This window comes from Megalops cyprinoides, chromosome 19, assembly GCF_013368585.1.
Source record: "Megalops cyprinoides isolate fMegCyp1 chromosome 19, fMegCyp1.pri, whole genome shotgun sequence".
Taxonomy (NCBI): Eukaryota; Metazoa; Chordata; class Actinopteri; order Elopiformes; family Megalopidae; genus Megalops; species Megalops cyprinoides.
Window position 1 is genome coordinate 1,220,693 of NC_050601.1, and position 22,397 is coordinate 1,243,089.

The 22,397-nt window shown below is 50.5% G+C and overlaps 1 protein-coding gene across 1 annotated transcript; it reads left to right on the top strand.

Moving 5' to 3' along the window:
• Positions 1–1,558: 1,558 nt before the first annotated feature.
• LOC118794657 (phospholipid phosphatase 3-like) lies at positions 1,559–14,404 on the top strand. The gene is made up of 6 exons (XM_036552907.1): positions 1,559–2,392; positions 11,673–11,830; positions 11,963–12,249; positions 12,757–12,814; positions 13,161–13,337; positions 14,262–14,404. Exons 1-6 carry the CDS (start codon positions 2,194–2,196, stop codon positions 14,361–14,363), a joined length of 981 nt encoding a protein of 326 aa, XP_036408800.1. The 5' UTR covers positions 1,559–2,193; the 3' UTR covers positions 14,364–14,404.
• Positions 14,405–22,397: the final 7,993 nt, after the last annotated feature.

Below are 22,397 nucleotides of genomic sequence, written 5' to 3' on the forward strand. Positions count from 1 at the left end.
CAGTGCAGCAGACCCTGGGCATTGTGGGTAAGGACTGTGTGCAGTTAACAGGGCCTCTGTATCGGCCTCCTCATTAGGCCTCAGGTAGAACACCTGGCTCCTGGCATTTTGCTGAGCATTCACTGAAACCGTTCCAGTTATGTTGTTATCTTAATGTTACAACGGCAATCGGCACCCTGTGATTCAAACCAACAGTCCTGTGGTTATATGTGAAGTTCCCAAACCCCAACACCCACATTGATTTTCGATGTCGGTATCAGACTTGGTCTCTGTCTTTATTTGAGGTAAAGGCCTTTAGCCTTTAGACCACCGGTCTCTTCTGTGGAGGTGCTGATCACTTTCCCAGTAGGCTGTCAGGCTTGGGGCCCCAGTAGGCTGTCAGGCTTGGGGCCCTACCAGGCTGTCAGGCTTGGGGCAGTGACAGTAGGCTGTCAGGTTTGGGGCAGTGACAGTAGGCTGTCAGGCTTGGGGCAGTGACAGTAGGCTGTCAGGCTTGGGGCCCCACCAGGCTGTCAGGCTTGGGGCAGTGACAGTAGGCTGTCAGGCTTGGGGCCCCAGTAGGCTGCCAGGCTTGGGGCAGTGACAGTAGGCTGTCAGGCTTGGGGCAGTGACAGTAGGCTGTCAGGCTTGGGGCAGTGACAGTAGGCCTGTGCCACAATGCAAGCTTCTCTCTAATGTCCTTTATTAACTTTCCATGCTTCCATCCTCTGAAAATCGGTTTTCCATTTCAGCTGCGTAACACGCCCTTGTTTTGAAACATTAATGTGAACACATGCAGGGTTTATAATCCAGTGCTACGTATTGATCAGACTAAAATGCTGGTATGATGGGACTCCTGTCAATATCATCGCTCTATTAATGTTGCACTGGAGGTGACCCTCATCTTGGCTGAGAAAGGGGGGTATTTATTATTATTATTAATAATAATAATAATAATAATAATAAAAATAATAATAATAATAATATTTTTATTTTTTATATTTAATAATTTTTTATATTAATAATAATAATAATAATTATTATTATTATTATTATTATTATTATTATTATTATTATTAGTAGTAGTAGTAGTAGTAGTAGTAGTAGTAGTAGTATTAATAATAATACCACTATTATTATTAATAATACTATGATTATTATTATTATTATTATTAATATATTGTGCCTCATTTGCTCGGGGTTGCTACAGCCTCCATCGCTTCCCTGCAATGTACTCATCATTATCTTCCCGTAGTGGTGCCAGTGGCAATGCGAAAAGACAGCCGAAGCCTGCAGCATGAAGAAACCGCCTTCCCGGCGCGCCTCATTTCAAACCAGGAGTGCGGGAGTAGCATGGGATCGTGCCAGAACTGCAATCGATCTCGCCACAAAAACTCACACCTTGCGGCCTCTTTGAGTCGCCTGTAGCTGTTCTTGGCGAGCCATCGGGGAAGAGATTTGTTCTCTCAGAGTAAATAATTAACGAGTAGCTAGGCGGTACTGGCAGAGAGTAGGATAGGAGTAAACCAAAGTACAACGGTGAACCAGATCGAGACGCGAAGCGCCGTGTGGAGAGACGCTTGCTGAGCTCTGTGTATGGGCGAGGGAGAGAGGGGAGAAACACCGCAACCACTGCGCTAGAAAACACAACTCCCCCGGGCCAAGGGGACCGGCGTTGCCCGGGTGTGCGGGTCTGAGACGGACGAGCGCAGAAGAACAGACGTGGGTTAGCCGTGAGAAGCGAGATGGCAGCGCTAACCGGGTAGCTTATAGACTCGAGCGATTTGTCATCTACTCCTCGTTTCGTAAGATGGTTGAAACTTTCCTGATGAGGTTATCGATTTTCAGACGGTGACGACGGGCGTGTGTCACCCTGACCACACTTTTAATAAACGCAGGTGAAACGTTTGCTGCGAGAAAGTTGGAAACCCGAGTGAAGGCATCAGTTCGTAGCTTTCCTCTTCAGGTCAAATTTTCTACTGAACAGTTCTAGCTGGATTTGAGAGGCTCCAATTGGGGTGGACGATTATAATTTTACACTCAAACTTTTTTCGTGAGATCTTTTTTATCACATTCTTAGCCAGCTAGCTAACCAGCTAAGCTTATTAACAAGGGCATGCAACCATCTATTTTGTACATTTGGAAAACATTCCAGTAAATAAACAGTGAACAGGAACTCAAAAAGTGAAATATTGATCTGAATAACGAGAAAGGATGCATAAATACAACCAGAGCAACCCAGGAATGATCCCCCGGGACGCGGAGCTTCAGCAGCGCCTTGCTGACAGCGGTGGAGTCGGGGACTCGCTGAAGGAGAACGGGGCTGGGAAGAAGGACCCCGGCGCTGACAGCCCGGCGCCCTGCACCAAGAGGAAGATGCTGGTCGGCTTGGATGTGCTCTGTCTGCTCGTAGGTAATGAAGTTTCCGTTCAACTATCGCTCTCGGTTGCTCTACGAACGGCAGTGTAAAACTTTTGTACGGTTTTCTCCGATTTGTCCCAATGCTTAAGTGCAATATGTTCTTTGTAAAATAGTTTGATCGCTAGTTTCCATACGTTAAGACGTTAAGATGGACTCTCTTGACTTGCCAGCCCTGTTTTTGACTGCATTATCGGTTTGTCAGACAGTCTACAGTTATGTTTACACCCTGTTTACACGGTGGTACCTCTTCGGTCTCCGGGAGACAAGGTGAACTTCACTGCCACGAAGCCGGGTGGACCGCAGCAGTCTGCGGGGCGAAGCCTCTCGAGTTACCGGGCAGCAAGTTTCTTACAGAGTCGATACTGCCCGTGTTCCTATAGTATATTTAGGAAGAACTAAGCATTTGTAAATGATCTTTTTTTGCTAGCCAAAATAAGTTGTTGGTCGGGGGCGAAAGTCGCCGTTTAGCATTCCTTATGAACGTATTCATTGCGGTAGGTAATGTAATGTAAACAGAGTAAGCCAGGCTCTACTATACTAGTGTATCAGGTTGTGGCGACACAGAATCCTAGCACACTTTACCGTTTTGCAAGGGAAAAAACAGTTGCTTAACTCTGTGCACATGGTGAGTTTATGCTGACCGGCTGCCCTCAGCGTCGACCCGGGGAATTCATCAGTTCCCATGACAACAGCCGTTCTCAAGAAAGCGAGACGGAGGGAATTATTGGGAGATATAAATATACAACCCGACAGCTCACAAATCCAGTTAATCTTTGTTTAATGTTTTTCTTCCTTTCCGGTTTATCCATGCTGTGTGTGAGAATAAATCGGCTAAAAGTTACGTAATATAATTGAATAAGTTGGAGCCGCTCACCAGCGCAGATGTTTTCGAGACTCACCACTTGCCCACACTGAATTAGGAGTCCAGTATACTTTCAAAGAAGATACGGTACGAGTCAAAATTACACATACCTACCTTTCTTTATTTCTATTTTCCACGTTTTAGAATAATAATAAAGACGTCAAGACTGTGAAATAACATGGAATTAGGCAGTGACAAAAAAGTGTTATAAACAAGTCAAAAATATCTTAATATTTTTTGGCTGCTTTGAAGAATGTAATTTTTTAAATTATTTTTTAGAAAGAAATTCACACACAGGCATCAACTTGACTATTTATATTTGTCTACGAAACAAATGTCAAGCATTTAAGCATAAGTCTTTAGATAATGTCTGTGAATGCATTTTTCACATTATCTCAAGTGTGTCCAAACTTTTCTAAATCATGAGCACCCGTACGTGAATTGTAAGATAGATTTTAAAATGAAATGTAGTGGGTATGTTGTGGAGTGTGTCAGTGAACTGAGAAGGGGGAAAGAGCTGAACGGTGCAGGCGTGTTGTGCGGACCACGATGTGGCGCTGCGTTCTGGAGCCGTCTGCCTCGCCGTCTTTACCGCACGCTGTTTCGCTGGAACTTGTCGGGGCAGGTGTGTGTGCTGGCAGTGACGAGACGCCCCACCGAACGCAAGCTGCTCAGCCTCGGTCAGCCTCTGCCCCGGTCGTGTGTGTGTGATTTCTGAGGATGGGCAGTCAGGCCTACAGAGGGGGGACCTGTTGGCTGGAAAGGGTGGTGTCATGGCAGGCAGGCAGTATTTACACCAAGACTTACACCTCTCTTCAGTCAAATCCTCCTGTATTTCACACTATAATCAGCTGGCAGAAGCTGGACACAGCTGGAAAACAGGTTAAGGTAAATCTCTCACAGATGGTGGGCTGCGCTGCTTCACAGGCGGGCTGCCTGAACTGCCTTTGGCTCATCAGTACGTTCAGAGGTCAGAGGAGGTTGGCGGAGTTCAGTGGAAGGTTTCCGAAAAGGGCGATGACCTCACGCTGTGAACTCGCACGTACGCTTGTTGATTGCGACTTTTCCTGTCACCTCAGGACCACGAGTCTGTACTTCCTCTGTGAATGACTACTGCCATTGCTCCACTTCTCTCCTTTCATGCCACGTTTCTGACATCAGCAGCACATGACCTGGCAGGACATGACCCATTTAAAACCTACTGTAATGTTTCAGCACATCCCCCCCTCACCCCGTCCCAAAAAAAGAACCTTACCGCTGTGTGTTCCTGCAGCCGTTGGCTCCTCTCTGTCCTACAGCTTACAGCTGCTGTCTGTCCTCCAGACGGGTGTCAACCCCAAAGCAGATCTGTATCCCTGCACCCTCTGTCGGTCCCTGTTTGTGGTACAGGGTATGTATCCCATCCCTGGCGCTGCTGATGGTGCGTGTTGGTGGTATGTGTGCTGGCTGCAGTGGCGGTGGGGGGATGTGGTGGGGCGCAGGACTGTGGCGGATTGCATGGGTGGGCCCCTGTGTGCTCAGCCTCTTTCAGTGGGCTCTGTGCTGTGTATCACATTCACATCATCTCTGTCCCGCTGCTGTTACTGACCAGCCAATCAGTGCACGCCTTTTGGAACGCTGGGAGCTGTTCGGTCGTGGTGCAGGCTGTCGGGTGGAGCGATCTGTTCGGGGTGTGCTGTGCTGTTCGGTCGTGGTGCAGGCTGTCAGGTGGAGCGATCTGTTCGGGGTGTGCTGTGCTGTTCGGTCGTGGTGCAGGCTGTCGGGTGGAGCGATCTGTTCGGGGTGTGCTGTGCTGTTCGGTCGTGGTGCAGGCTGTCAGGTGGAGCGATCTGTTCGGGGTGTGCTGTGCTGTTCGGTCGTGGTGCAGGCTGTCGGGTGGAGCGATCTGTTCGGGGTGTGCTGTGCTGTTCCGTCGTGGTGCAGGCTGTCGGGTGGAGCGGTCTGCACTCAGCCAGCGCCATCAGGCCTTGCTTTCCTCAGGCTGGGTCAGAGGTGAAAGGTCATATTTGTCAGTAAGTGAGTGTGCGTGCGTGCGTGTGCGTGCGTGTGCGTGCGTGCGTGTGCGTGCGTGTGCGTGCGTGTGTGTGCGTGTGTGAGCACACACAGGACCAGGTGGCCATGGTTTTCACTCCTGCCAGTAGCTGCCCTGCTGTCCGGGTTTTGGCCCCAGCTGTAAAGATAAAATTAGTTTCATTACAGTATCATTGCTGGATCCTTGATTAGCGCTATGATTACAGAATTAACAAGCTCTTTATTAGCCCTCATATATATCTGAACCTCTCTGAAATTTTTCGACATTTTGTTTTTTTTTGGCTGAAGTACAAATGATTGAATCTCATCAGTAGGCCATACAGCATAAAGTTGTTGTTGCAGATGGTGGTCAGTATGCATGCATTGTGTGTATCTATGTGTGTCTGTGTGTGCATGAAAAAGAAGCCGTTGTGGAATGAGTAGATGCCATAGAGAAAGACATGCAGCCTAAATACCACAGTGAAGAACTGTGCTGTCTGTGCCCTCCACCTCTCCCCTCTCTCCTCCTCTTTTTCCTCTCTCCCTGAAAGGTGTTTTGATGGAGAGGCAAGAAGTATTGCAGCATGTGTTTGTTTGTGTGCGTGCGCGCGCGCGTGCGTGCGTGTGTGTGCGCGTGCGTGTGTCTGTGTGTGTGTGTGTGTGTGTGTGTGTGTCTGTGCTCAGCTGGCAGTGAAAGTTGTTGAGTGAGACTGAAACCCTGACATGCAGCAGCTTGCCTGTATATTCCGTGCTTGGCATATCTGTGTGTGTGTGTGTGTGTGTGTGTTAATTAAAACTATCCAAAGTTTAATACAGGCAGTATTAATTTGAAATGCATAAATATATAGGCATCCTAAAAATGATGATCACTGATTTTTTACAGTCATGTATATCAGCCTTTATGGCTGTCGGTCTTTATGTATATCAGTCTTTATGGCTGTCGGTCTTTATGTATATCAGTCTTTATGGCTGTCGGTCTTTATGTATATCAGTCTTTATGGCTGTCGGTCTTTATGTATAGCAGTCTTTATGGCTGTCAGTCTTTGAGCTCTTTCACCACTGCAGAGTGTACATGTTACAGCTGTAAGAGCTGAACCCTGACTGTGAGCCCCAACCCTGAGCCGTGTGTCTTTTTAAAAAAATAACTAATACCTAGACAGCCTTTACACACACAACCTTTCTATCACTCTCACACACACACACACACACACACACACACACACACACACACACACACACACACACACACACACACACACACACACACACACACACACACAGCTGCTCTGTAAATGGCATCTCACGCTTGATTGGTCAGTTTTAACCCCCCAGACTGAGCTCCATTAGTCCTGATATTGCACCTCTGCTCACTGCTCCATTTGGGTCCATCGCAGATGCTGATTGGCTGCCCTCTGCTCTAATTGGGGTGGGGCTTGGGTCTATATGAGGAAGCAGCTGTGGGCCAGGGAGGGGTGTTTTGGGGGTCAGAGCAGGCCGGGAGTGTCTGTAAAGTGGTGAAGACTGCATGCAGGTGTGTGCAGAGATAGCGCATGGTGCTCTTCTGTCTCCTTCCTCTTTGTGTCTTTGTTCTTCTTTGCTCAGCCTCTCCTGTGAAACAATAGAGGCAGACAAAACAGCCCTCTGACACTGCAGAGGAATTCACACCCCCCCTCAGCCCCCTCACTGCTGACACCCCTCAAATAACAGGCCTCATCACCACCACTATCCTCCATCTCACCTGTGCATGCCGCTACCTGAAACTGAAACCACTGCGTCCTGTCTGACACACACCTGGCACCTCACCTGCAGCTGCCTGTGTGTTCCAGGTGTGTGTGTGTGTGTGTGTGTGTGTGTGTGTGTGTGTGTGTGTGTGTGTGTGTGTGTGTGTGTGTGTGTGTGTGTGTGTGTGTGTGTGTGTGTGTGTGTGTGTGTGTGTGTGTGTGTGTGTGTGCGGGTATGTGTGTGTGTGTGTGTGTGTGTGTGTGGGTATGTGTGTGCGTGCGTGCGTGCAGGTATGTGTGTGCGTGCGTGTGTGTGTGCATGTGCGAGTGCGTGTGCGTGCGTGCGGGTGTGTGTGTGTGTGTGTGTGCGTGCGTGCGTGTGCATGTGTGAGTGTGCGTGCGGGTATGTGTGTGTGTGCGTGTGCGCGTGCGAGTGCGTGTGCGTGTGTGCGTGCGGGTATGTGTGTGTGTGTGTGTGTGTGTGTGTGTGTGTGTGTGCGCGTGTGTGTGCATGTGCGAGTGCGTGCGTGCGTGCGGGTATGTGTGTGTGTGCGTGCGTGCGGGTGTGTGTGTGTGTGTGTGTGTGTGTGTGCGTGCGGGTATGTGTGTGTGTGCGTACGTGCGGGTGTGTGTGTGTGTGTGTGTGTGTGTGTGTGTGTGTGTGTGCGTGCGTGTGTGCGTGCGGGTATGTGTGTGTGTGTGTGTGTGCGTGCGTGCGGGTATGTGTGTGTGTGTGTGTGCGTGCGTGCGTGCGTGCGTGCGGGTATGTGTGCGGGTATGTGTGTGTGTGTGTGTGTGCGTGTGCGAATGGGGCTGTAGTGAGTCCTGTCAGTAGCTTTGGAGGGGAGTGCAGGTTTAGCTGTTAACATTATAGTACACACATGCAAACAAACATATAATACACAAAACTAAAAAAAATAGAGAAACTGTGGTGACAACCCTGAACTGATGAACTCCTCCTCCTCTCTCTCTGTCTGTCCCCTTCTCCGTTTGCTCGGTGTTGAGTTGTTTTTCTCTTCCTGTTATTTTACTGTTGCTCTCTGGCAGCGAGCTCATCCTTGGCTCAGGTAATCAGGGTGATTGAAAGTAGAAATCTGCTTCTATCTGTCTGCTAAATGCTCCTCTTCCTGTAGTATCTGTTGGGTAAAACAGAAGCTACAATCCTGGGCCATTTTTGCTGAGCAGTGGCACTAGATTTCTGAGGGAGGGGATGACTGACAGCTCAGATTTGAGGTTTGAGACTCGAAGCCCCATCCCTGCCCCGGCCGGTCACATTGTAACTGTGACAACAGAATGGATTTTCAATGATTCGGTGTATTTCAATGGTGTAGGTGTACTGCCAGTCAGACCCTCCAGGGGCAGTGCTGAGAGCAGGGTTCTGACTTTGTGGTTCTGTCGGGTTGTGTTTATAGAGCAGGTCCCAGCTGAGCTCAGGACTCTGACCCATGCATTCCAGCCTCACTGCTAATCGCCTCCATCTGGGTTTCTCTAGAGAAAGGGCTGGCAACATCTTTTCAAGTTTCACTCCCCCTTTTCTCTCTCCCTCTCTCTCTCTCTCCCTCTCTCTCTCCCTCCCTCTGTTTTGCTCCTTCTCTCACACCCATACAGCTTCTTTATTGCAAATACATATTGGCAGAGCACATAAGCACGATCAGAAACACACTTTCTCCTCCCTCCATCTTCTGTTTCCCTGTCGCTCCATCCCTCCCTCTCTTTGCCTCTGATAGTTTTATTTGCAAAGCTTTTTTTTTATTATGATATCCAAGAAGGAGCTTTTAAGTCTCTAAGAAGTCGCTCTCTCCCTCCTTCTCTCTTTTTTTTCTCCCTCTCTCCCTCTCTCTCTCTCTCTCTCTCTCTCTCTTTTTGTCTCTCTCTCTCTCTTTTTCTCTGGCTGATTTTTTTCTCTCTGATATTTTGCTGTTGTACTCTGGCAGCGATCTCACTGTAGGTTTTGGTATTGAGGGTGTAAATTGAAAACAGATCTGCCTCCAGCCCTCTAAATACTCCTCCCCCCTTTTCTGCCCTATTCAGTTTAGTTTGTTTCTCTAGAATGACAGAAAGATGTTTACAAAGAATTTGTGCCGTGAACAAGAGAATGACAATCTTCAATTGTGAAGGACAAAGGGACAAATGATGACGCTATATTGCTAAGGATCAGATAAGAAACAAAGCTTTAAAATGGTGAGTGTGATGCTGTTGTGTCTGCGTCTGTCCCACCGTGGCAGGTGCCTGGATGCCCTGTCCCAGCTCAGGGCAGATGGGGCAGCTTTTCCTGCAGGGCAGGGAATTGTGGGTAGGTTTTTGTCATACTGTTTGAAGTGTCTCTTCCCTGTGTTTTGCACATTTTCCCCATCTCTTTCCTCTTTCTGTCTCTTTCCCTCTCTCCTGTCACTCATGGGACATCACTCTTCCTGTAGTGCACTGTGGGACTTCCTGTAGTGCACTGTGGGACTTCCTGTAGTGCACTGTGGGACTTCCTGTAATGCACTGTGGAACTTCCTGTAGTGCACTGTGGGACTTCCTGTAGTGCACTGTGGGACCTGTAGTGTGAAAAGCAGTCATTCTGTGCCTTGCTGCCTGCTTTGGCGTGAGAGGCATAACAATGAATCTCCTGACCAGTCCAAAGTCCAAAGTGAAAAGATAAAATATTCCCTATCAGCCTGCCTCTCATTCCAGCTCACAAACAACATGACACATGTCCTGTTTCTCTCATGATCTTTTTCTCTTCACCTCTCTCCCCCCCCCCCCCCCTCCACCCCCCTTCCTCTCTCTCTGTCCCCCCCCTCCACCCCCCTTCCTCTCTTTCTGCCCCCCCCTCACCCCCCTTCCTCTCTTTCTGCCCCCCCCTCACCTCCCTTCCTCTCTGTCTGCCCCCCCCCCCTCACCTCCCTTCCTCTCTGTCTGCCCCCCCCCCCTCACCTCCCTTCCTCTCTGTCTGCCCCCCCCCCGGGTGAGAGGGGCAGGTTGGGCGGGTGAGAGGGGCAGGTTGGGCGGGTGAGAGGGGCGCGTTGGGCGGGTGAGAGGGGCAGGTTGGGCAGGTGAGAGGGGCAGGTTGGGCGGGTGAGAGGGGCAGGTTGGGCGGGTGAGAGGGGCGCGTTGGGCGGGTGAGAGGGGCAGGTTGGGCAGGTGAGAGGGGCAGGTTGGGCGGGTGAGAGGGGCGGGTTGGGCGGGTGAGAGGGGCAGGTTGGGCGGGTGAGAGGGGCGCGTTGGGCGGGTGAGAGGGGCGGGTTGGGCGGGTGAGAGGGGCGGGTTGGGCGGGTGAGAGGGGCAGGTTGGGCGGGTGAGAGGGGCGGGTTGGGCGGGTGAGAGGGGCAGGTTGGGCGGGTGAGAGGGGCAGGTTGGGCGGGTGAGAGGGGCGCGTTGGGCGGGTGAGAGGGGCAGGTTGGGCGGGTGAGAGGGGCGCGTTGGGCGGGTGAGAGGGGCAGGTTGGGCAGGTGAGAGGGGCGCGTTGGGCGGGTGAGAGGGGCGGGTTGGGCGGGTGAGAGGGGCGGGTTGGGCGGGTGAGAGGGGCAGTGCTGCTCATAAATGGTCCCCTGCAGCCTGTGCGGTGATGCACTGTAGAGCCGGGAGGTGCAGCTGCAGGCCAGCACTGAGCTGGAGGCCAGCAGCACACCTCTCTGGCAGAGATAAGCGCCGTCTCTGTAATCTAACCACTAATCATTAACCAAAGTTCCGCATTCTGTCACATTTATAGGAAAAAAGGTCTGTTCAGGGAAACTGAGCTTTTCTAAGGCTGCTGACCTCATTTGTAATGTCATTCTTCTCTGAAGTTTAACGCAGAATGAGGTGCGGCTTGTAAAAAAAACATTGTCTGTGGGTGCGAAACCTGCTGCAGGGATGCCTCTTCCCCTCTAGGGGGCGCTGCTTGAATGCTATCAGACAGTGAAAGGCACCCTTTGCTGTTGGGGGGGGTGCTGGTCAAATGCCGTACAAATACCTGAGCCCAGATAGTTTGTGTGGAGGTTCAGAAGGGTCAATAGCCCTGGTGCTCTGCTAGGACGGGGCATATTTTGGGGGGGTGTGTCTGGCGGCATGCGGGGGAAGGGGGTCTGATGGCATCTCTCCCTCTCTACCACTCTGTCCTGCCTGTCCTGTCCCTGCGTGCCCTTCTGTGTGTGTGTGTGATGTGGCTCCTTAAATACGTTTGTGCTGTGATCTTCGGTCATTTGAGGTGCGTGTGCGGAGTGGTTAATGATCAGTTTGCTCAGAGGCACAGATCCCAGCGGAGTGCCCACGGTCAGAGAGAAACTGCTGGAGGGGAGACCTTGGGCACCTGTGCCGGACAGGAAGCAGGTCCTGGTCTGTGTGCAGCAGGTAGCGGTGCTGGACCTATTCCCCCCGGAAACAGGCTTCTCTCAGTATGCGGCTATGTACTGTACTGTTGCCAGGAGATGGTTTCTCTGTCCTAGCTCTGCCCTTTGGCCTGTTCTCCAGCCCTGCAGCTGACACATCTCTCACACACATTCACACACACGCACACATGCATCTCCCACTCACACACACACACACACACACACACACACACACACACACACACACACACACACACACACACACACACGCATCTCACCCTCACAATCACCGTCTGGTATTTCATCACTAATGTTGCTCTGGATCAGCTCTCTCGTCTTTGACAGAAGATGTTGACCATTCCCTCCTTTTCTCTCCGCCCCCTCCAGCCTCCATCCCGTTCTTCGCCTGTGAGCTGAAGATGGTGACTCCGTACAGGAGGGGTTTCTTCTGTGGAGACCCCAGCATTGCCTACCCCCTGCTGAAGAGCGAGTCCATCCCTGACAGCCTTCTGATTGGCGGAGGCCTCCTCATCACCGGGCTGGCGGTAAGGTGCCAGGGCATCAGCATCACTGAGCTGGCAGAGTCCTTTCCATAAGGGACCTGGAAGTTAGGGGGAGGCTCTCATACTCCACACTTTGCGGTAACAGGGGCCTGTCACGCTGTGCTTCTCTCTCAGATCGCCCTGGGCGAGTGTTACCGCGTGCGGTTCTGCGGCGTCCGCTCGCGCGCCTTTGTCAGGAACCTCTACGTGTCCTGTCTCTACAAGGAGCTGGGCAGCTTCCTGTTCGGCTGCTTTGTGGGCCAATCCCTCACAAACATGGCCAAGCTGAGCATCGGGAGGCTCCGCCCCCACTTCCTGTCCGTGTGCGGCGTCACCTACGCCTCGCTCAACTGCACCCCTGGCGTGTACATCGCTGAGGTGGCCTGCAAAGGGACGAAGAGACACGCTGTGGACGAGGCCAGGTAGGGGAGGCCGTAGCAGGAACTGACAGGAGTGCTGCTAGCACCAGAAGCACCACCGTTAGCAGCAGCAGTCATAGTAACAGTGGTAGCAGCAGCAGTTATAGTAACAGTGGGGGTAGCAGTAGTAGTCATAGTAACAGTGGGGGTAGCAGTAGTAGTCATAGTAACAGTGGTAGCAGCAGCAGTTATAGTAACAGTGGGGGGTAGCAGTAGTAGTCATAGTAACAGTGGTAGCAGCAGCAGTTATAGTAACAGTGGGGGTAGCAGTAGTTATAGTAACAGTGGGGGTAGCAGCATTAGTAGTTACAGTAATGGTAGCAGGGGGAGCAGTAACCCTCACTCTTTTGTATCGTGTGGAATGTTGTCCTTTGGCTCTGGGGTGTGGTTGGAGGGTGAGGCATTATAGAGCAGAGCTACCTGATAAGAGCTGTGTGTGTGCGGTGTGTGTGCGGTGTGTGTGCGGTGTGGCATGGTGATTCACAGCTCTTTGATTGGCATTTCTTTCAGGAAGTCCTTCTTCTCAGGCCACGCCTCCTTTGCCATGTATACCATGCTGTACCTAGCAGTAAGTACCACCTGTACACTGTGCATGCACACGTTCAGTCTCTCACACACACACACACACACACACACACACACACACACACACACACACACACACACACACACACATACATTTTTTGGCAATGAATTCTGGGATACGAGGTGTGAAGCTCTCCTTGGGGGGGGTTCTCCTTGTTTCGGTCACTGTAGTGCAACACAGTGCTGTCCTGTATGGACGTCCCTCACGGCCAGGCATATTTTCTAAGTGTAACACATGGTATGCTAGTGTGGGACATGATCCCTCCCTGTCTCATCACGTGACTCCCTCCTGTCACATGACTCTATCTTACCATGTGACCCTCTACCAGTTCTACCTGCAGGCGCGGTTGTCATGGCGAGGGGCGCGGTTGCTGCGGCCCCTGCTGCAGTTCCTGCTGGTTCTGCTGGCGGTGTACACCGGGCTGAGCCGCGTGTCAGACTACCGGCACCACCCCTCTGACGTGCTCGTCGGCTTCCTGCAGGGCGGGCTCACGGCCTGCTGGGTGGTGAGTGTCTGTGGCCACGCCCCCTCTCTGTCTGTCTCTCTCTCTCTCTCTCTCTGTCCATTTCTATGTTCATGTGTCTCTTTCTCTCTGTGTCTGTCTCTCTCTCCTTGTCTCTGTGTGTCTCGTGTCTCTCTCTTTTTTGTGTGTCTCTGTCTCTCTCTCTGTCTCTCTCTCTGTCTCTCTGTCTCTCTCTCTGCCTCTCTCTCTGTGTCTCTGTGTCTCTCGGTGTCTCTCGGTCTCTCTCTCTGTGTCTCTCTGTGTCTCTCTGTGTCTCTCGGTGTCTCTCTCTGTCTCTCGGTGTCTCTCAGTGTCTCTGTCTCTCTCTGTCTCTCTCTGTCTCTCAGTGTCTCTCAGTGTCTCTCGGTGTCTCTCGGTGTCTCCCTCTGTCTCTCTCTGTCTCTCTCTGTCTCTCGGTGTCTCTCGGTGTCTCTCAGTGTCTCTCTGTGTGTCTCTCTGTGTGTCTCTCTGTGTGTCTCTGCGTCTCTCTGTGTCTCTCTCTGTCTCTCTGTGTCTCTCTCGGTCTCTCTCTGTCTCTCTCTCTGTCTCTCTGCGTCTCTCTCTGTCTCTCTCTCTGTCTCTCTCTCTGTCTCTCTCTGTCTCTCTCTGTCTCTCTCTGTCTCTGTCTCTCTGCGTCTCTGTCTCTCTGCGTCTCTCTGTGTCTCTCTCGGTCTCTCTCTTTGTCTCTCTCTGTCTCTCTGTGTCTCTCTCTGTCTCTCTCGGTCTCTCTGTGTGTCTCTCTGTGTGTCTCTCTGTGTGTCTCTCTCTGTCTCTCTCGTCTCTCTGCGTCTCTCTGCGTCTCTCTCGTCTCTCTGCGTCTCTCTGCGTCTCTCTGCGTCTCTCTGCGTCTCTCTGCGTCTCTCGGTGTCTCTCTCTGTGTCTCTCGGTGTCTCTCCACCTGTCTGACCTGTCTGTGTGTCTCTGCAGGCCTTCTACATTTCGTCCATGTTCAAGAGCCCTGGCCCTGACGTCACACCCACCAGCCTGTCCCTAGAGAGCCCCCTGTCCAGCCAGCAGACCGTCTGCTAGCAGTGGTCTGAGGTGGATGCAAGAGAGAACCAGGGAGAGGAGGAGGGAGAGAGAGCGAGAGAGGAGGAGGGAGAGAGAGACTGAGGAGGATGGAGAGAGAGAGAGACTGAGGAGGAGGGAGAGAGAGAAAGAGGAGGAAGGAGAGAGAGAGGGAGGGAGAGAGACTGAGGAGGAGGGAGAGAGAGAGAGGGAGGAGGAAGGAGAGAGAGAGAGGAGGAGGAAGGAGAGAGAGATTGAGAGGGGAGGAATGTCCTTGAAGACACCACACCAATAGGAAGACAACAGGAGGAGATTATGGGAGGAAGGGGAGGGGGAGAGGAAGAGAGACAGAGGGAGATGGGGACTTGTTGTTCTTCCTGTTCACACACATTCTGCAGACATGGAACCTGAGAATGGTTTCAACCCGTCCTGTGCAAGCACAGATATATTAATAAAATATATATTTTTATAAGGGTCTTATAGCTGACGCTGCTAAAAATGATTATTCCCTTAACACTTATATGCATTTAATGATGTATATATGTAAATCTTAGGGCTTGCGGCTGTAGAATGGTCAGAGGTCCGACCCATTTTCCCACCCTTTCAGTGACATCATCCGCTGACCTCACTGAGCCGTGGCCAAGTGGCCACCTGTAAGCCTCACTGGCTCAGCTGAGCCCCGGTCCTGACCCCTGGTCCAGACTTCCCTTTGGTTCTGAAAGAACCTGAGGAGCAGGTGCTGTTCTGAACTGATCACGGGAGGAGTCCGGGGCAAAAAACTATTTTCAGCGTTCCTTTAGCTGAGCCTGTGGAACCACTTCTACCGTACCTCTGGGACAGAGCTGTGACTGATTATAACCCCTGACCCCTGCCTGACCCCCCATCTCTGAGCTTAGACCTGTGACCTGTGACCTGTGACCTCACAGTGACTGGAGGCTTCAGCCAGGAGGAAACTCGTGTGCACTCGTTAATAGCACTTGAAATTCTTAGAGGAATCTTTTTTCTCAAGTAAAAAATTACATTATTGCTTTTGTTGTCTTGTCTTTTTTTAACGATTGCGTTCAGGATTAAATTTACTGTACATCAAACCTGTGTCAAGTTCCCAAAATATCCATAGTTCCATTTCCAGCTCCAAAGTATTAGCACCACTGTAGAAACACTTCGATGTTTGCTTGTTCTCTGTGTGGTCCAGCCAGGGACTGTTATGTTCTGTCTGTTGTGTTTAATGACTAGTGACTGAGCCAACAATAAGATTTAAAGATGAAAGCTATATTTATCCATTTTTATTTTGTTATATATGTTTGTTTGTTCAGTCTGTGAACACAGATGTTAAAATAACCACTGTATTAAAAAAACAAATGAATAAAATGAATGTTAAATCTATGCTTTTTTCATGTTCGGTGGGCTACTTCTCTTATATACATGTGTGTATGTGTAATCAGGATCTCTGGCATAATTCACACACTGCTGCACAGTATTACACACCATGACACACCATGACGCGCCAGCGTGCTCCCTTGCACAGCAGCGAGCTGCGTTAGCGGAGAGCCGCTGGGTTTAGCGTTAGCCGCTGTGCGTTAGCTGGGCTGGTGCTGTAGGGACTCCAGCTGGGAGCTACTGACGTTCACTGAACACACACCTGCCCCTCACACCTGCCCGTCTGCCAAACACGCTTTGTGACAGAAGTGTGTTTGTACTTGTGAAATCTTTGTTCGTTTGTCGTATTTCGGCAACATCTGTCCCTTGAGCACATTTGCTGTCAGCTGTCTGAAATTTGGAATTTGTCAAAGGAGCAACTTAACAACTTTACTCAATTACTCAAGGTGAGTCGCACTGTGTGACACGTGGGTGAGTGCACTATTGAGCAAGCAGGCTTTATGTATGAAAGCTGGCTGATTGCATTCAGCACTTATGTTGTACAAGTGTGACAATGTAAGCTGCTGTTCTGGGGTCAGCCTGCTCTCACTCCTCTGGGGTACAGCGGGGTGTAGCAGCTGTTCTGGGGTCAGATTCCTGTATGAGGGTGTGTGTCTGTGTGTGTCTGGGTATGTGTGTGTGTGCGTGTGTGAGAGAGGAGGGTTTCCCAGTCAATAGCCCTCATATCTCTGTGTAGTTAAGGGTTCCAGATGAGAACAGTAGATGCAGCTTGCTGCAGTTTAGATGTGGCTGATAACATCCTAATCTTAGCCTGTGAAAATACAAGAGTCTTTCTGCTTGAGTGTTAAAGAAAAGAAACTCCTTTACTCCTGGCTATCAGGGGAAATGTCGTCTGCCTCATTTGACAAGAATTTTAAGAGAAATTTTTAAAAATCAGATGTATAGAACGGCTCCAAAATTAGCTGGCTGCCACTGTGGGCACACGATGAGGGGCACACCCAGGAAGTCCCAGAATCCTCGGGGGTGTGAGTGTGATCCCTCAGGCACGTAGACCTCTGCACAACTGCATACCTGAGCAGCCGGCGTGGGGGACACATACCTGAGAGAGCGCACCTGTGCTGTATCTGAGCTCTATCAGATGGGGATAACATCGCTGTAGGGCTGGCAATCTGGCAATCTGCAATCTGCCAGATGGATGGACCAGGGAGGAAACGAGGGGAGAGGTATGTGGGTGAAACATTTGAGTACTCAAAGCACTTTACAGTTATATGCCTCACATCTACCTACCAGTGGCAGAGGCTGCTATACAGGCTTACCAACTGGCCACTGGGAGCTGTTGGGGGTTCAGTGTCTTGCTCAAGGACACTTTGACACTTTGCCAGGATGAGCCAGATTCGAACCAGGGACCTTCCAATCCCCAGTCGACTGCTCTACCTCCTGAGCCACTGTCGCCCCAAATGGCGCAATGGCAGTTTTATGTCATGTTACTTTTCTTTTATTCTTTTGCCTCTCTAGTAACATGACAGTATTCATGTATGTATGGAGTATTTGTTTGAACGTTTCTTGTTTTGCAGACCCCAGGAAGCCTGTTCCCTTCACGGGACACTCCTCTCCGATGCGATTCCCGCTCTGACGCTCCCTCTCATCTTTAAAATCTCGCCACAGCTGAACCCCGCCGCGCCCCACACTGCTGGGGCACTGCTGCTGCACCCCTGGGCAAGGTACTGAACCCCACCGCGCCCCACACTGCTGGGGCACTGCTGCTGCACCCCTGGGAAAGGTACTGAACCCAGAATTGCCTCAGCAAATATCCTGCTGTATAAATGAATGATGTGTAAAGAAACTGTAACCTAAGGAAGTGGCTCTGGATAAGAGCATCTGCTGAATGACAGTAATGTAATGCACGAGGCCCGACACACACCCACGGCCGGGCCTGTGTCCTGCGCTGAAGGACCTGAACGGCTCTCTTTCTGCGTTTTTACTTCACACTTGTTTCTGTTTTGTCTTGGCGCATATAACACAGAGGATTGTGGGATATCCCCTCCAAATTCTGCTACAGACTGAAATGGAGGATCCATCAAGGGTCTAATGAGCTCCTACCCATCGCTGACAGGCAGCAGGCAGGGCAGAGGCGGGTGGGGTTAGGGGGTGGATTAGGTTGAGCACATGGTGTCTATCTAATTTAGATATTGTGCCATTACCTCTGATGCATGCATGTGAACATTTCTGATCAAAGTGTAAGTAAATACATTTCTCGCACTTTTCCTTCCAGTTCCCTGAGATAAGTTAAGCATTTCAAAAAATCGGCTGTGTAGAACAGGTCCGAAATTAGCTGGCTGCCACTGTGGGCACGCGATGAGGGACACGCCCAGGAAGTCCCAGAATCCTCGGGGGCGTCAGCCTGAGAGAGCGCACCTGTGTCGTACCTGAGCTCTATCAGATGGAGATAACATCGGTCCCACCGTGGGAAGGGAGGGAGGGACCAGGTGCCTTTGTGTGCAGGACTGTGCTGCTAATTTGATTGGTCAACAGGTGAAGTTTGCCTTTATAATACTTGCACTGAAACAGTAACCAGTCGCACTATGGGACACAAGCCACAGTCATGCGTTTCAGCAGCGTTTCAGCAGCGTTTCAGCAGCGTTTCAGTAATGCCACTGTTAATGCTCTGACGGTGTGTTTGTGTAGCTCTCCCCTCATGCCCATGCTGTTGTTAAAAGCGTTGTACAGCTGTGCGCTGATGGGACTTGCTGAAAGTGGGGGGAGGTTATCAGGGACGTTTGTGAGCTGTGAAAACAGAAACATCCTCCTGTTGACTCAAACCAGATCAGATCTTCAGTCTGATCTGGGATCAGTACAGAGGAAGGAAAAAGTGAGTGGGGGTGGTAAAGGGTGCTTACCTTTACAGAGAAATACCTGGAGTGTGTGAGAAAGAATGTGTGTGCGTGTGTGTGTGTGTGTGTTCGAATGAGCATATGTGTGTGTGTTTTTCAATGAGCGTGTTTGTAAGTGTGTGTGTGTGTGTGTGTGTGTGTGTGTGTGTGTGTGTGGTACAGGTTGTTGGCCTATCTCGACAGAATGGAATGTGTAAACATGTGTCAGAGTGGAAAGCTGAGGGGGCGGGGCAGGATTTACATCAGCCAATCACAGAGTCTCGCCACTCACATCACTGCTCATATTTCTGTTAGGTGTCTGAGGGTGATGGTTCAGCCGTGTGCCAGCCGGAACGCTCAGGTGTGATTGGCTGAATGAGTGCAGTGTCACTTCAGAGGTCAGAGGTCACATGTGTGAGGCAGAGAGAGGAGAGAAATGAGAGACAGTCAGAGAGAGGCATAGAAAAAGAAAAACAATGACAGGTAAAGTCAAAGAATGTGTGCGTGTGTGTGTGTGTGTGTGTGTGTGTGTGTGTGTGTGTGTGAGAGAGAAAGTGTGTGTGCTGAGAGAGGCCTTTGTGTGAACACAGCCCTCTCCTGGAAACAGCTGCAATAACAGCTGGGATGGGCTGGACCACAGAGGCAACATCTGGTCAACACTGGGAGACCAGGGAGCACAAGTTTTACAACCGGCTGGGAGCAAGTGTGTGAGTGTGAGTGTGAGCGTGAGCGTGAGCGTGTGTGAGTGTGACTGTTAGAGAGGGAGAGACTGTGCGTAGCGTGAGACACGAAAAAGACACAAAGAAAGAGAGAGTGTGTGTGCGCAAGTTTCATGTTTGATGTTAGGGCGCTTCTTTGTTCAAACCAAGAAATTCGGAAAATACACAAACTGACACCCGAAACAACATTAAGACCCCCCAGGGGTGTCTCACAGCAGAGAGATCATCACACATTAAATCTGAAACTCTCCTGCATGAGTATGAGGCTGTTTGAAACTAGCCGGTTATGGGCTGCCACTGTCTAAAGGAATGAATGAAATGGTGTCCCTGCTCCATCCTCTGACAGGAACGATACTGATATCGATACTCTATCCAGAGGAGATATGTGGCAGTAGATGTGTGAACAGCAGTGATGAAGCCCAGATTGTAACTGCAGAGAGAAGCTGATCTCCCAGCGCTAAAGCCTTCTGTATCCTGACAGAGCACAGCAGGCACCATCATTGCCATCATGGATTTACATGGACTTACCTGGATCTTCAAGATCTCTGACCAAGAGTATGAATGTATGAGTGACCAAGAGTATGAATGTATGAGTGTTTGAATGCATGAATGTACTATTTAAATGATGGACTAGGAGTCACTGACTGATTAGTGAGTTCTGCTGAAGAAAGATTAGACCTGGAGGTAATGAGTGAATAAGTGAATGAATGAATGATAGGTTAATGAACGTGTCTTTCGGAGGGCTGAGTGGATCTGCTGGTTGCAGGCTAGCGGCCGCGTGTGCTTTCTTGGGTGTTTTTTTGTTGCTGGGGTGGTAGGTTTGGTGGGAATGCGGGGAGAGACAGGACAGCACAGACGTTTGGCTCCTCTGGGCTTACCTGTCTGGACCTGCACATACTTGCTCCCCCTGTCCCAGTAATTACCTGAATACCTCAGAGCTCAGGAGCACAGGGAGATAAACACACTTAGGCACACAAAGGCCCTCTTTATTCACCTCGATACCTGCTTGTGTGTGTGAGAGAGAGGGAGAGAGAGAGATATGGAGAGTGTGTGTATGTGTGTGTGTGTGTGTGTGTGTGTGTGTGTGTGTGAGAGAGAGAGAGAGAGCGATATGGAGAGTATGTGTGTGTGAGAGAGAGAGAGGGAGAGAGAGAGAGAGAGAGGCTGTGAGAGGAACAAGATTGTTGGTGTGTGTGTGTGAGGCAGAGATTTTTAAAATTTATTTCAAAAATAGATAAAGAGAAGTGGTCACTTCTGGCACCTTTGGTAGCGTGTATCTGAGTGCCGCATTCTTCCTGTTTTAGTAATCAGTCATTTGTAGCTGTCATGGTAGTTCAGTATAGTTTTAGCGCTAGGAGAGTGTTGTTTAATGTAGTTTAGTGTAGTGTAGAGAACCAGATGAGAGAGTCACCTGAAGAGTGGAGGATGACAGCATTGGCAGAGAGGAGAGAGTATAGTTTTATCACTAGGAGAGTGTTGTTTAATGTAGTTTAGTGTAGTGTAGAGAACCAGATGAGAGAGTCACCTGAAGAGTGGAGGATGACAGCATTGGCAGAGAGGAGAGAGTATAGTTTTAGCACTAGGAGAGTGTTGTTTAGTGTAGTTTTGTACAGCATAGCGGCTATTTGGTGACCTCTTCAACTCAGCAAGCCTTCACACATGCCACAATAAACCACATTTCAGCAAACGTTGATCCCTCTGTCTCCTCTAAGGGAACCAGATGAGAGAGTCACCTGAAGAGTGGACGATGACAGCATTGGGGGGGGGGGGGGGGGACGCAAAGAGTGGGGGGTTACAGGAGGAGGGAGCTGTGTTTACTTTGCCTTAATGTTTCATTTCATTAGAGTTTCCCAGAGTTCTCAGGTTCCTCTGTGTAAATGAGGAGCAGAAATGAAGTGTGTTTTGGGAGGGGGTTTAAGAGGGGGTCTGGAAGGCGCTGAATTGTTGGGGGATTGTGGGTAAATGTAATTCTCGTGCCAGCCCGACCTCCATCGAACTCCCCACTGACTAGGAGTACAGACTTTATATGAGTCCTACCAATGTACCCAGGCCTTTCTGAGGTCCACAGCTGTTCAGTGTGTGTGTGTCTGTATGGGCATGTGTGTGTCAATGCATGTGTGTATGTGTGTGTGTGTCTGTGTGTGTGTCCATGCATGCATGTGCATTTGTTTCTGCTTGCTGTATGTGTGTGTGTGTGTGTGTGTGTGTGTCCATGCATGAGTATGTGTGTATATGTGTATACGTGTGTGACAGAGAGTTGAGTATGCGCTCTGACTGCCATACCAACAAGACTGGCTGTTTGGCATTGTGTGCGTGTGCGGCATTGTGTGTGTGTGTGTGTGTGTGTGTGTGTGTGTGTGTGTGTGTGTGTGTGTGTGTGTGTGTGTGTGTGTGTGTGCGCGGCATGTGTGTGTGTGTGTGTGCGGCGTGTGCGTGTGTGTGTGTGTGCGCGGCATGCGTGTGTGTGTGTTTGAGTATCCCGCTCTCACTCACCCCAGCCACAGGGGGGCAGTGTGGCAGAGGGAGCGAGGTGAGTGCAGAGCTCCCTTTGTCGGCGTCTGCGTCAGCTCAGGTCCCGGCCTGCAGGGGAACATGCCGAGGACAGCCTCTCCTCCCCCCTCATGCCGGGAATACCGATCACTCTGCAAAAAACAACAGGAGCTCTTCACCTCAGGATACGCTCCGCCCCCTGCATCCTCCCGATCCCAGCACTGACGTCAGCGCACAGGGTGTTGCAGGTACATTTTATACCCGTTATCCTGAAACAGGTATCCTCCCTGATCCACACGCAGACCCCTTCCTGTGGGGAAGGTCTGTTCACACACACACACACACACACACACACACACACACACACACACTCATTGTGTGCTGTGTCCTGACAGGCAGCTCTCTCAGACAGAGGGGTGGGGCACAGGATATGAGCAGCTGTGCATCTACCTTTAGTCACTCCTCTGGAGACATGTCTCAGGGATCAGTCAGGACACCCACACCTACACGCACTGCACCCTCACACTACACACACACTACACACACCTACACACACTGCACCCTCACACTACACACACACACACACACACACACACACG